The following is a 15,853-nucleotide window of genomic DNA, read 5'->3' as shown; positions in this document are numbered from 1 at the left end:
AAAACAGCCTGGTGACAAGTGTTCCAAAGTTAGTCTGAGAAATGGTTTCCAAGAGGTTCCCAGACCTTATAACTCCCACCTACTCTTCTCTCAGTACACACTGGGAAATGAATTCCAAGGACAACAATGTGAGTATAACAGATCATTGCTACAGAAGGCACGATACTTGCCTCAGCTTGCTAACAGTGAACCTCAGAAAACCCCAAATCTTCCCACAAATCAGCTGAAAGTAAAACAGTAGCTAGAAGAAAGGGGGGGACACTAGGTAATTGATAAATACAAATACTCTAGTCCTACATAACCAACTACATTCAGAACATGTTTTTGCTGCCAGTGATTTCAAACAGCTCATATGAAAAATCCAAGGCTGTACATTTGCATTCCTTCCCTATGAACACTGGGATTGGAAGTAATCGGATGTCTCTGCACTGCATTTTTCCTAATTTTCTGCTCAACAGGTACAAAGTGCTCTTCTGTCCCTGGGGTCCCACCATCATCTAGCCACACTCACCGGCTATGACAACAGTGGCCAAATGTTCATTTTTATACTTTGTCCAGGCTCAACTACATTTATCTTAGCCTAAAAGCCTCACGTGACTGATGAATTATAAATTAAATGCACTACAGTCTGACTTACCCTTTTAACTCACTCAGCCATGCCCATCCCCACTTGCTTCTGAATGGCAGCAGATCCAACAGAAACAGGCAGAACTGGGAAACACATCTTTAGCTTGGAATTTCTGGAGAATGTTTTTTAGACACCCAAAAGAACTGCTAAAAAACTTACTTCTTTAATTATGATCATAAACATAATTAGGATCCTATCAAATTTTCCACAAAAACTATATCCTCCCCACATCATTCAGTGATGCAATCTCAGTACTTCACCATGCAGGAATTGCATGTCATAGGCAAAGAGGATCAAGGCTTATCAGCAAAATAAAATGCAAGTGAATGAAACAAAGCTATAGTTCACACATGTTATCGACTTGGCAATACACTTCTCTAGATCTAAACTTCCTCATTTCTGAAATAAGTTTTAGACAACAATCAATTATCAGGTAGAAATTATTAACAATATACAACAAGCTGTAAAGCATATTGTTTTAGAATCTGTGATGGAGGTCTATCTCCTTGCAGAATAAGATGAAGTATTTGAAATATCCAAAAGGCATCTCCCATAAAATAGGATGGGGTGTACAGACCACAGAAGCAGGCATTTGGAAATAAGCTAATTCTACATTTACAATGAAACTAGTTTTATGCTGTAAGTCATTAAAGTTCCTTATTTACGAAGCAAGACAGGTTGAATTTCCTGTATTCCAAATTATCAAGGGGAGTCTCAGTTTCACATCTCAAGTTTTGGAGCTTGGAATTTAGAAAGACATAAAGCAAACAGAGAGCACTAAATGGGTAGGAAGTTCACATATAGAATATAAATTAAAAAAGCAAAATGCCTTCTGTCATCTAATCAAAGGACTCACTGCTTTGGGCACCATCATGCCTTTTTTGGGAACACCAGACCTCATTTTATAATCCAATACAATTTCAACCTGTGATATGAAGCCATTAACACAAAGGACCACAGCAGTCCATATAAAAAGCAGCAATAAGGGGCTGGGGTTGTGGCTCAGCGGTAGAGCTCTTGCCTAGCATGGGTGAGGCCCTGGGTTCAATCCTCAACACCACATAAAAATAAATAAATAAAATAAAGGTATTGTGTTCAACTATAACTAAAAAATATTTTTTTAAAAAAAAAGCATCAATAAGGAAAATGGGCACTTTGCTACAGAAGGCAAGAAGGACCACAGCAAATTCCCATGATGAAAAAAACCCACACATACTTGATAAAAGCTCTCATGAGCCAGGCCAGTGACAGGGGGAAAGTGGGGGTCTCGACCAGATGAACCTCAGACCAAGTCATGTGAGGGGTGAGACATGGTAAAGCTAATGTTCAGGTTGGGAAGATGACTCCATCCACCCTTGTTCAAGACCATACCAGAGCATTATTTTCTAAATTCAACAGGCTATAACACCAATTTGTCCTTTTAAAAGGTAACATTAACAATTACATCTAGTGTATTTTTTATTGCATTACTTGCTAATGAGAGGCATGTCTTGTTTTCCAACTGGAAATCCACATGCTCAGTACCAGAGCAGACTCCAGTCTCCATAACATCCCAAGCACATACCCTGAGCAAGTCCAGGTCTGGAGCTGGTTGATGCAATTTCCAAGAATGAAAAGAAACAATCGGAATTCATTAACTTCTTCAAAATCCTTCTACAATGATTTTATTATAAATATGTTCTTTTGGAATAAACAAATATTGCATTCAAGACTATCTGCCAACTTGCTCTAAGGTAATAAAAGAGAAAAAATGGAACCAGGAACCATCTAGAAGTAGAGACAAATAGCAAAGACACCTGCATATCGTGCTAAGCGCCTTTCTCCCAAGAAGGAACAGAAGGTCTAGAGGGAATATCACATTTCTCATTAGCCTATTTGATTAAAATAAGCTTTGAGTTTGGTAATTTGCACTTGTTCTGTAAACTGAACTGCTCCTTGCCTCAGTCCTAAGAAGCAGAATGGGAAGACAGCCAGTCTTCAGATCCCGAGCATCAACAACAACAAAAAAATCTTGATTGTGTGTTTGTAACTCTTTGTTCAAGACAAAAGTGTTCCCTATTTGCCAGGAGTAATGTCAGAGTAATCCTTCAGCACTCCAGCCAAGTGTTCGTTGTGAGTCTTAAAACGTCGTTTTTTCTGTGAAGCAGGTTTTTTCCTTCTCTGAATAGGAGCCTAAAGGAAAAAACAGAAACAACAGTAATTCCCAGGTGGTTAGGATGGTCAGGATTTAATAAGCAAGCTCAGAAACCTGCAGCAAAGGATGCAGAGTTTCCCCTCTCTGTGACCCAGCCTCACATACACCCATCCACAGCACACATGCCAACCTCCAACCAGACTCAGTACTTTCTGTTACCATAAGGTGTGAACCTACATCAGCAATAAACAGGTTGGCACCATAACTTACCAGAACTATTCTAGGCACTAAGTGGATAAAACAATAGAGAGGCAGTGAAGCTCTTGGGTTTTTGTCTCTATTATCAAGTCTAAAAATATATCCACCATCATCAATTTAAAGTGGGGGGCCTGAAGTAAATACTGAGATATAGCAAAACAGAAATGGAGAGACACAAAGATTTGTACTATTATTCTCCATTCTGTATATTTGAAATATTAATAACACATGATTAAAAATCAATAAACTAATAATAGGTCATCATGAAGGGCTGTAATTACACATTTGTGGACAAATCACTGGCACTAAATCTTCCTTTTTGAGTCCTAAAAATTCACTAAGACACACACTGCACACACCCAAAAAGACACAAAGATAATCTCCAAAGCATGATGATGGCAAAAGAGAGAGGGAGAGTCTCACATGTTAGTAAATTACTCCCCACCTGGCTCCATTCTTGGACTACAGGTATCTAGGTTTTGCTTAGCTGATACACAGCAATTTACCAGTTTTATGTGATTACTAATGCCTCCTATGAGAAGAATTTAGGCACTACAAAGAAAACAATATCGGGTTCCCAAGGGACCTGAAAATCAACAAGGACAAGTCAACATGATCAGAGACAGCAGAACTAAGTGACAAGACTACAAAGCTCACAAAGCAAGGGGAAGAAAGCACAATTACAGTGTTAAAGGGCAAGCAGATGAAGATGCAGGCTCCTGTAGAAACTGGGTGTGTGCAGAAGTGAGAGAGTAGGCAACACTGAGGCCCCAGAGTCAGGGAGGCATGGCTGGAGCTCAAGAGCTGGCATAGTTAGAACAGGCTAAAGGCAATGGGAAGCTCTCCCCAGCCTGGAGAACAGCACCCAAGGGCAGTTCAGTTGCAGACATGATATGGGTTATATCTGACCAAATCACTGGACGAGACAAAGAAAAAATTGGAAGGGGGACTGACTACCAGCTTTTCAGAGAGCAGAACAGGAAGCAGCTAACAGAGAACAGAGGATTGATTTTTTTTCTAGAGATTACACACCACTTTCTTTGGTCCAGATTCCTGCATAGAAGAAATACCCTGTCGCTTCAAATATTCTTCAATTTTCTCCTCATCCATTGAATCCACAGTGACACTCCTCCAGAGTTTCTGGAATTCTGTATCAACAAGAAAGCAGTTATTTTATCATTTATTTTTACAAGTCATAGAATCTCTGTAATCAAAATCCAGGCTTCAATATTATCACCTCTAGGCCTGAATTAGTACATCTGAGATTTCCTTATAAAAACAAAGGCAGACAAGAACATTCCAGTGTCCGGACACTAAGCGGCAGAAGGGCCTGGGAACAGAATGGCATACACACAGACTACGTCAGTGATGCTCTATTTTTAGAGGCCAGAAAGCAAAGGGTGATGTGATAAAGCCTCCTGCTCCCTTAGGCCTTCTCTTTCCTGGGGAAGAAAAGGCAGTCAATACTCTCCTTTATTTCTAAAGTCAGTTCCCTCCATTTTAAGTTCAATTCCTGCTCATCTGCCCTGAGCTCAATATACTCCATTTTCTCTCTCACTGTTAGTAAGAAACATGCAGAGAAATGAGAGAAATTCACTTGCAAAATCTGTTGAAATCAAGGGATTGGTGACTAAGAGGATAAGTGAGATGGAAACACTGTCTCACAGCTCCCATGAAACAAAGAAGAAAGACTACTGTCCAGCCTACATCTTGTCCTCAGAAACCTATGGTCCCTCTGAAATATATGTCCAAAGTGAAAGTTCTTTGCCTCTTAATTCTCCTCCTAAAGACAGATTCTAATAACTGGATTCACCTATCAGCATCTACTTTCAAAAACAAAACAAAAAACTTCCTATGATGCAAAAGTCACAAGACTCAATACTCTGAGGGAAAAAAAAAGGAAAGTCCTTAGCACCGAGGTGGTTCACTGGACCTCCAGTTCACAAAACCTGCCTTGCCTACCTGACTACCCCCTTTTGAAAACCCTCATCCCACCTCCTTTCATTCTAGGGCCATTAATTTTCCAGCATAGTCATTCACAAGCTATAAATGCAGTAGACACCAAATAAAGTGCTGGACTAGATTTTTTATTTTCCTTTGTCCTCTAAGTTCTTTCCTTTTTTTCTTATTTCAGTACATACTACATGAAGTACATGATAGGGAAACAGAAATCCAGTGAATCTATTAGGGTGCCCCACACCCTGAAGCTTTTGTTGCTGGTGACCAATTGCAAAAATAACATAATCTACTACAAATAATTCAACCTGGGCACAGAACATCTCTAAGATGTCTATATTTCCCCAGATATATATTAGGGGTTCTTTATACTATTATACTCATTGAACTTTCATCTGCACACATTATAGACATTAACTGATGACAACTGTTTGCATGCAGGGAACTCTATTTTCATCTAATTCCCACGGTAGCAGGCACTGTGCCTACCATGTTGACAGGTACTACAACTCACTATGAACATATGAAATACTATTGTCCACCAAGGCCTAGACACCATATGCCATTTTCTTTTTACATTTTTAATATTTTTATTTAAAATAAATTTGCACTAACAAAAAGTTACAAAGTTAGTATATAGGTCCCTTCATACCTTTTATCCAACATTCCTTAATAATAGTACCTTAAAAAACTGTGTATCTATTGAAAACTTATAAATACTGACATAATATCACTAATTGACAGGCACTTGAAATGTATTATTGTTAGCAGGAACACCCCTTCTGGTCCAGGAACCAATCCAGGATCCCACCCTGCCCTAGTCATGTCTCCATATTCTCTTCAAATCTCCCAAGGGTACCCAGTCTGTCTTTGTCCCTCATTTCTGAAACACTTCTAAAGAGTACTGGTCAGTTATATTGTAGAAGGTTCTTCATCTGGCTTTGTCTGATATTTCCTCTAGACTGAGATTTCTGCATTTCTGGCAAAAATAACACAGGAATAAGGCTGTGTCATTCCTATCAATGTGCCTTATTGTCAATATATCTTATTACTGGAGCTGGTTAACTGATTATTGATTAAGGGGTATCTATTAGGATTTTCAGCCATGAAGCTATTAGTTTTTCCTCTGTAATTAATAAGTGTCTTAGGGAGATATATTCTGAGACTATGCAAATACCTCATTTCTCATACTTTCACTAACTTTTGCATATATTAGTCATTCTTGCATATAATAATTATTATTTGTAAGTACCTACTGCAAATGATTTCCATCATTTCTTCCATATTTATTATAGCTCTACTGCAGGAAGTGCTGCTCTTTCTCTAATTTGTTTTTTAATTATTTAAGTGAATAAGGTCACAAGGATATAATTCATTATCATCATTATTTGTGTTGTTGTTCAAATGTCCCAGCTTTAGTTGGTTCCAGTGTCTCTGGCTTGCCTTTTTTGGGGGGAAAGACACTCTTACTTTTTGGTACCAAATGATGTTCCAGGCTTATCTTGAATTTTCCAAAATTTGGAATCAATCATTTCTCCAAGGATTCTTTTTTTTTTTAAATAATTTATTTATTTATTTTTTATTTTTATTTTTTTTAAGAGAAAGAGGGAGGGAGGGAGGGAGAGAGAGAGAGAGAGACAGAGAGAGAGAATTTTTTTTTTAAATATTTATTTTTCAGTTTTCGGCAGACACAACATCTTTGTATGTGGTGCTGGGGATCAAACCCGGGCTGCACACATGCCAGGCAAGTGCGCCACCGCTTGAGCCACATCCCCAGCCCTCTCCAAGGATTCAAGACTTACTTTACTGCAGAAGGGTATTTACAAACTAAGATCTATGCATTCTGTTTTTTTACACCAATTTTTCTTTTTTGAAACTAGAAAATGACAAGATAACATCAAATCTGAAGATGCTTCAATTTAGCAGAAGATCCCCAAGTACAATGAAAATCAGGTATGTCCTAAACTCTAAGGGTAAATAAAATCAGAACTAATTGATAAACCCACTGTCTCTTAATAGAAAAGAGAACAGGCTAGAATTTATAAACTGTGCCAGGAAGGGAAGAAAATAAGCAAACTCAATGAAGTTTCACTGAAATTCCCATTAACTCACTCACAATTTGGCTATGCCTACTCTTTCCTGTGAAATGGTAGAACAGTGTGGTGCAGACTTCAGAGCCACATGGCCAGGGTATGACCTTAGTTATCCCATTTACCATATAAAACAGGGCAAGCTCTCATTTCTCTGCTCAGTTTCCTCATCTATAACATGGAGATAACAATAACACCTGTCTCATAGAGTAGTGAGAATTAAATGAGTTAAAAATAAGTAAGACACTAAAAATAGTGCCTGTAAAGGAAAGGTGTTATCTATTATAGTTATCTCTACCTATCATCATCTAACATCCATTATCTTATTTCTGTGTGCTAATGCCTTTAATAAAAGCAGTATGAAACATTTATGAAAAGGACCGGCTACTAGATTCTAAAATTTTCTTAAGCAAAATCACAAAAGTGGAAGCAACCCAAATGTCCATCAGTTGAAGAATGAGTAAATAAAATGTGAATATGAACACAACATTCTTTTTCACTATAAGGATTAAGGTTCTGTACTTCCCTCTAAGCACTCCATAGCTGCATCCCTTAATTTTGACACACTGTGCTTTCATTTCATTTAATTCAATAATTTAACTTCCTTGTTATTTATTTCCTCCTTGAACCAGGGGTTAATGTTGCTGTTTAATTTTCAAATGGAGAGTTTCCAAATATACTTGTTACTGATTTCTTTTTTCGGTACCAAGATTGAACCCAGTGGTGCTTAACCATAGAGATACATCCGCAGACCTTTTCCGTATTTTATTTAGAGACAGGGTCACATTGAGTTACTTTAGGACCTCGATAAGTTGCTGAAGCTGCCTCAGCCTCCCAAGCCACTGGGATTACAGGTGTGCACCACCATGCCCTGCTTGTTATTGATTTCTAGTCTAATTCCATTATGGTCCAAGCACACCCTTTGTATACTTTCAAAGACTTCTTTTGTGAGCTAGAATACCATCTACCTTGGTGAGTATTCCATATGCTCTTAAAAACATTACTGTAATTACGTCAAGTTGTTAGAAGCCCTATATCCTCATTTTCCAAATTGGTTTAATTATCGAAAGAGAAGTATTATAGACTCTAGTCTTAACGACTGATCTGTTTATTTCTCCTTTTAGTTTTCCATTTTTAATTTATGCATTTTTAAGGTCTGTTGTTAGATATATACATACTTAGGACTATTTAAAAGACTGTAGGAGAATTGATCCCTTTATCATTGTTTAATGTACCTTTTTATCCTTGGTAGTTTTCTTTGCTCTGAAGTCTATGTTATTTGATATTAACATACATACCCTAGCCTTCCTTTGATTTGTGTTTCCATGGTATATCATTTTTCACATCCTTTCACTTTTCATTTACTTTAACACCCCCCCCCCCCCTGTCTCAAACTAGGGATTGAACCCAGGGATTCTTGACCACTGAATTACCCAACCTTTTTTTTATTATTATTATTATTAGAGGCATGCACCACTATGCCCAGCCCATGTCTTTATATATAAAATTGTGTTTCTTACAAATAGCATATATAAGGATTTTGCTTTTGTATTCAATCTGAAAAACCTGTCTTACTAGACTTATACCATTTATATTTAACATAATTATTAATATGGCTGAAATAAAATTGTCCTCTTGTTCACTGTTATTATCTGATCCATCTACTCTTGGTTTTTTCCCCTATTTCTTTCTTTAATTTAGATTAACCAAATATATTTCTATGATTCCATTTTACCTCCATTATTGGTTATTTATTTATGCCTCTTGAAAAAAATGTTTTAGTGGTTGTCCAAAACTTTACAACATAATTAATCAGAACCTCACCTCAAACTATGCCATTTCTCACATAATATAAAAGATATTACTACAGTATATTCAAAACTAACCATCCCTTATTTTACTTTTGTGTGTGTCGTGCATGTGCACTCTAAACACAAAATACATTGCTGATATTTTTGTTTTATGGTCATCTTTCAAACTAATGAAAACTAAGAAAAGCAAAAAAAAATTAATAAGTCATGAATCTTATATCTTTGTTTATTCTTTCTCCAGCACACTTCATCATTTATACTTATACAGATCCAAATTTCTAGTGTTAAATCCCTTCTGCCTGAACAACTTCCTTTTATATACGTCTAAACTCTTTCAGTTTCTGTTTCTCTGACACAGTATTTCTCCTTCATTTTTGAAACGAGTATTTCTGCAGAGTAAAGAATTCTGAGTTGAAAGATTTTATCTTGGGATATTTAAAGATGTCACTGCTAGAGTTCTTTACTAGTTATTAACATGTAAAAATAACATTTTCCAAGTTTTCATTTGTATTTTTTAAAATATTTTTTTAGTTGAAGATGGACACAGTATCTTTATTTTATTTGTTTATTTTTATGTGGTGCCGGGGATTAAATCCAATGCCTCATGCATGCTAGGCAAGCGTTCTCCCACTGAACCACAACTCCAATCCCTTCATTTGTATTTTAACTGAAGTGTTTTGACATGCAACTTTATATTTTTATGCAAATGTAACCACTTTTTTAATCATTTTTATTACCAAGGAGATGCCTAAATAAACCCTCTAGCTTCAAAAATTAAAGATGTCACATGTTATCTTTTATTTTGCACAGATCTAATGAGAAGTCTTCTGTAATTCTTTGTTCCTCCAAAATCAATCAGAGGGAAACTCTGCATTTAATATTTTATCCTTATCCTTAATTTTCGCTGTTTGAATAAGCAACACCTAGGTGTTTTTCCTGTCTTTTGTCTGTTTTGAGGATAACCTCATGTTCTTTGAGCTTTTAGGACTCTTGGTTTGATGTCCATTATTAATTCTGGAAAACTGACCACTGGTCTTCAAGTATTTCTTCCACTCTCTTTCTCTTCTCCTTTCAAGACTTCAATTTACATTCAGGCCATTTGCTAACATACCACAGCTCATGGATGCTCTGTTCTATGATTTTTTACACTTGTTTTTCTTTGCATCTCAGCTTGGATAATTTGTATTGGCTTATCTTCAAGTTCTCAGATTCTTCCTTGGCTATGCCAAGTTCATTGATGAGCTTATTGAAAACATTTTTCATCTGTTACTGTGCTTTTCATTTCTGGGGTTTTCACGTGATTTTTTAAATAGTATCTTTGTCTGATCATGTCTGTCTTTTTTAATATAGACATTAAATTCTATGTCTCATAGTTCCAATACCTATGACTTTAGTTTGCTGTTTTTCCTTGCTTCTTTATATGCCTCAAACATTTTTTTGAATGCAGGATATCCTCTGTAAGATGGCTGACACTGAGGCAAAAGTTTTTATGCCTTGAAGCAGGTGTGCCTTTCCTTTTGCCAGGCCTTAAGTGACAGGAGGTTCAGTCAATCCAGTCAGGACATGAGCTTGGTTTGAAACCTGTTGCTGATGTGGTTACCCATAATGCACTACAGGCTTCCAATTCCTCAAGCTACACCTCATGTTCAGGGCAGAGTCTGTTTGCCAGATGTAGTTCTCTGAATGTATTTAGCCTTCAGTTTTACGTCTTCCTTTTAATATTGTACCTTAAATGGTCTGCCTCCATGTTCCTGCAACTCTTACAGAATTTCACTGTTACCTGTTACTTCACAGTTATTAGCCTCCTGGGGCGTAGGGGTGGGGATGGGGTTTTCCTTTGATACTCTTATGAAGCCTCCATCTTGAGCAAGCAATGAGTTCCATGGTGCCCAGGGTGTGACCTTTTCAGTGTTCTTCTCCTGCTGAAGTTCTAGACCCAGCACATATTACTACCTCTTCCCCAGGGTAGGTTTTCTTTTGGTTCCCTCCCATAGCAAGTTTAAGGCTTTTTGTCTCATAGGAGAAAAAAAGGGGAGAAGGAATCTACTATTTCCCTCATCCAGGCCTATCCAGTGAGGGACACTTTCTCAATACCTTCACTCTTGCCTCAATTTTCTACAAGATACCAGTCTGTGTTGAAGAGACTGTGAGTGGGAACAAGTACCCCTAATGTGCAGTGGTCTATGCTCTCTTGCTAGTCTATACTAAGTCTTTTGCAGTTCACTAAAAATTTTAACAGAATTCTTCTGATTAGTGTTCACTCTGTATCAGGTAAAAAGTACTAAGATCCTAATTTTCCTTGGGGGTACCTGTCTTTTCTAAGACTTTGGGTTGGATGGCTGTCCTACCATCTTAGCTCTCTGATGGATTTTAAAAATCTACATATTTGTAGAATTCTGGAGTTTGTTATCATTATTTTAAGTGCAGAAGCAATGATTTTTCTAGCTTTCTCCATTCTAAAAGGAGGCTACAAAGTCCCCAACTACCTACTTTTAGTCAAACTTTATGGACAGTGTGATGAAGGTGACTATCTCATCTCACTATAAATAAATATAAAAGAAAACTGTGTCAAGTGAAACTTCCAACTCAGCAATAAAAACATCTTATTAATTCTAATAAAGCACACAAAATTATTGTTTTAAATTATGTTGACAAATATAAATTTTTTTAATTTATCATAGTTTCAAGAACTGTGTCATGTAAAATGCATTTTACCATACATTTATTAAATTCTAATTTATCACATAAAAACTGCATTAATTAAGAATTTGGTTACCTTACATTTGTATAACAATTCAACTATGTACTTCTCTCTGTATAAAAGGTGGGGGACCTGGGGTTGTGGCTCAGTGGTAGAGCACTCACATGGCCAAGGGTTCAATCCTTACCACCACATAAAAAATAAATAAATATGTATCGTGTCCAACTACAACTAACAAATATATATATATTTTTAAAAAAAAGGTAAATGGGGAAAGTACATGTGACAAAAATGCCTTGTATTCATTAATTTTACCAAGCCTCTATGTTGGCAGCACTGCAAAATTTTAGATCCTTGAAGATCGAACTACTTGCATTTCTATCTGATAATGAACAGAAGCTTATATGTTGCGGATCTCCTAAAATACAATAACAGAGGCAATAGTACCTCCTAGAATAATGACAGCAATTGTCTTCAAAACTAATCTGTATATCAATGTATAATCCAAAATAATACACAACGCTATAAATTTTCATGGCACAATGGAATTAAAATTGTTAAAACAAATTTTTAATATTTCATTTTGCTAAAAAAATGTTAGTCAAGCTATTTTCAGAAGAAAATCCCTGAACAAAACTCTTCTGTTTATGTTTATTTATTTACTTTTTTGGTAGTGCTGGGAATCAAACACAGGGCCTTACACCTGATAAGCAAGTACTCTACCACTGAGTTATATTTCCAGCCCCTTTAGTGTATATATCTATACACACACACAAATATATATATTTTATATTCAATCCCTGACTTTCCTTAGTTAAATGCTGCTGCAGTATTTAAATGTTATATATAGAGCCAGGTGTGGTGGCACACACCTGTCATCCCAGCAGCTTGGGAGACTAAGGCAGGAGGATTGTGAGTTCAAAGCCAGCCTCAGCAACTTAGCAAGGGCCTAAGCAACTCTGTGAGACTCTGTCTCTAAATAAAATATAAGGGCTGGAATGTGGCTCAGTGGTTTAAGTGCCCCTGAGTTCAATCCCAGGTACCCAAGAAAAATTTAAAAATTTGAAAAAAAAAAAGTTACATCTATAATGTAAATATATTATAGCTACATAAATACTTTAGATGAACACTGAGACACGGGCAAAATTTTAGAAGCAGAATTTCACAGGATTCCAAATTTAATTGTTTTACTATATGGAGAGATGCTCAGCAGACAGAAATGCAAAGAGAAATAAAGGTTTTTTTTAATTTTATAAAATTGGTATAATAAAGTAAAAACTAAAAAAAAAAAATCTTTAATTTTCTGGCAAAGTCATCTAAAAATATCTATTAAGGTGGGCATGATGGCATATTCTTATATTTGGCATGCTGAGACAAGAGACTAGCTTGAGCCCAAGGCTTCAAGGCCACCCTTAGCAACAAAGCAAGACCCCCATCATTCATTTATTCATTCCTTCAGTGAGACACTATCATTCATTCATTCATGTATATACATATAAATACATACATAAAAAATACTCATTACAGGTGAGGATATAAAGAAATGGACACCTTCTCACATACTGCCATGAAAGTATAAACCTAATTCAAACTTGACAATGGACATTTGGCAAGATGTTGAAAATATTTAACTAAAAGTGCAAATACATGCACATGCAAGCATCATTTATAACAACATGTAGCAAAAACTGCATTGAACTTTCCATCTGTAGAGGGTCAGAAAAAATGTGCTTATGTATGCCCACAAAATGGAACACCATAGAACTATTAAAAAATGATCAAAAGCAGCATCAGAGCTCAAGAGCAACGAATTAGAAGTGGTAGTTACTTGGGGCTGGGGCTGTAGCTTAGTGGCAGAGCTCCTGCCTAGCATGCGTGAGGCACTGAGTTTGATCCTTAGCATCACATAAAAATAAACAAATAAAATAAAGGCATGCTGTCCATCTACAACTACAAAAAAAATTTTTAAAAAGAAGAAGTGGTAATTATTAGAAGGAGCAAAAAATAAAGGTAAAATTGTTTAGGATCCTAGTCAAAAAGAACATGTTACCACCAATGAGGGAAAGGTCACATAGTCATTGATACCTGTATCAGGAACAAAAAAAAACAATACATAGGGGCTGGGGTTGTGGCTCAGTGGTGAAGCCCACTTGCCTAGCACGTGTGAGGCATTGGGTTCAATCCTTAGCACTGCATAAAAATAAATAAAATAAAAATATTATTCCATCTTCAACTAAAAAAATTTTTAAATACATAACTGCATATTGCAAATGCCGCCTCAGACTGTTAAATGGTTCTGTCTTTGCCCTTTAATTAAATGCAAAACTATAAAATCATGAGTCAATGATCTAATAAATAAGTAAATAGCCAAATAAGGAGAATTATACACTAGTATTTTATATCCCATATTTTCAATACTACTAATAGCTAACACTGCTGTGCTCTTACTAAATGTTAGGTTTTGTTCTAAGCTCTAGCACTTGTATTTACATTATTCATTTAATCCTCATAATGAGATACCATTATTCCCATTTTACAATTGAGGAATCACAGAAAAAAAAGTATCTTGTGTAAGCTAGAAAGCAGCAGAGCTAAGATTAAAAACTACAATTTCACTTCTTGGTGGTCTTCTTGACCACTGCATTCATACTGCCTCTAAATGAATAAGATTTTGATTAGGGAAATAAATATCTTTGTGAAATAAGATGCATTCCTAGGTCCAATTTCTGTGTTCACCTCTCTGTTTAATTTTTTAAAATACTATGCGATAAACTGTCTCCTTACTTTAGCTGTGGGTCATCTTAAGGACATCTGTTGTCTAATACAGATAGAATAAAGGGTGAATCTTCACTGGGCCCCAAAGTTTACTCACTCATGGCTCCTCTCTAGAGCTAAGACTGCCACCTAGTGGTCTAAAATCAACATTAATACAATCACAAAAACCAAGCATGTTGAGAAGTAAAACATGAAAGAGAAAAGAGAAAGACAAATGTTAAAATGTGCCAATTCAACCCCAGGACTTGCACACACTGGACAAGAGCTTTAATAAATACTAAGCTCCATCCCAACCTCCAAATGTGTCGATTTTCAATGAGTCTTAAGTGGAAATACACATTCTTTGTATTGTTAACAAAAACTCAGATTTTTTAAAACTATTTTTTAAATTGATGATGTGACACTGACATGTTCAAGTAAATGAATGGTATTTTACCCTTGATATTCCTGCACATATTTCCTCTGGTGCTTTATAGCATCGTACCATTGAAATTATAATATGCAACATGTTGTACTATACAGATGCTCCTCAACTCACAATGAGGTTACATCTCAATAAATCGACTGCAAGTTGGAAATATTTTAAGTCAAAACACATGTGATACATCTAACCATACAGACCATCAGTATTATGTGTTCCTATGTCATTCTCCCTCCTCAGCATGTAAGCTCAAGGACAGAAACTTTATTCACATTTATTTATTTATTCATTCGTTCATTCATTCATTCATTTTGTTTGGTTTGTTGTTGTTGTTTATTTGTTTGGGTTTTTTGTTGTTGTTGTTGTTGTTTTGTTTTGTGGTGCTAGGGATTGAACCCAGGGCCTTGTGCATGCAAGCATTCATTTATTTTGTACCAGGTATTGAACCCAAAGGCATTTAACCACTGAGCCACATACCCAGCCCTTTTTGCGGGGGGGGGGGGGTGGGGGGGGTGGGGGGGGTGGAGTAGTACTCAGGATTGAATTCAGGGGCATTCAACCACTGAGTCACATCCCCAGCCCTATTTTGTACTTTATTTAGAGACAGGATCTCACTGAGTTGCTTAGGGCCTTGCTAAGTTACTGAGGCTGGCTTTTACCTCATGATCCTCGTGCCTCAGCCTCCCAAGCTGCTGGAATTACAGGTGTGCGCTACTGCAACCAGCTATCCTTAATACTTTGGTATCCCTTTTATCACTAAGTGTTGAATGACAGAACCTATGAAAACAGAGCTTGAAGACAATGAATATATCTCAATCTTTCTTTATTGTATAAAGTGTACCTTTAATTCATCCTCAACCTGGACAAGTTTGTCCCCCAGGGTAAATTTGGAAATATCTGAAGAACAATTTTTGTTTTCACACTGTGAGGAAGCTATGCTAGCCATCTAAAGAAGCCAGAGATGCTGACAAATATCCAATGCATAGGACAACTCTCAACAACAATAACAAAAAATTATTTAGCCCCAAAATGTCCAATACTGCCAAGTTGAGAATCCTGCTTACCTTCCACTATCTATC

At 36.5% G+C, this 15,853-nt stretch overlaps 1 protein-coding gene across 1 annotated transcript in view; it reads right to left on the bottom strand.

The window, feature by feature from the left end:
• Positions 1 to 2,266: 2,266 nt before the first annotated feature.
• The window catches only part of Gtf2e2 (general transcription factor IIE subunit 2), an 82,556-nt gene continuing 68,969 nt past the window's right edge, over positions 2,267 to 15,853 (bottom strand). Inside the window, exons 7-8 of the mRNA XM_076853904.2 lie at positions 4,053 to 4,168; positions 2,267 to 2,800 (exon numbers count right to left, since the gene is read on the bottom strand). Of these exons, the coding sequence (XP_076710019.1) occupies positions 2,684 to 2,800; positions 4,053 to 4,168 (233 nt within the window). The 3' untranslated portion in view covers positions 2,267 to 2,683. The remainder of the gene's footprint in view (positions 2,801 to 4,052; positions 4,169 to 15,853) is intronic.

This window comes from Callospermophilus lateralis, chromosome 4 (assembly GCF_048772815.1).
Source record: "Callospermophilus lateralis isolate mCalLat2 chromosome 4, mCalLat2.hap1, whole genome shotgun sequence".
Lineage (NCBI taxonomy): Eukaryota > Metazoa > Chordata > Mammalia > Rodentia > Sciuridae > Callospermophilus > Callospermophilus lateralis.
Note: the sequence above shows the minus strand (reverse complement) of the source record. Positions and strands in the feature narration are given on the sequence as shown.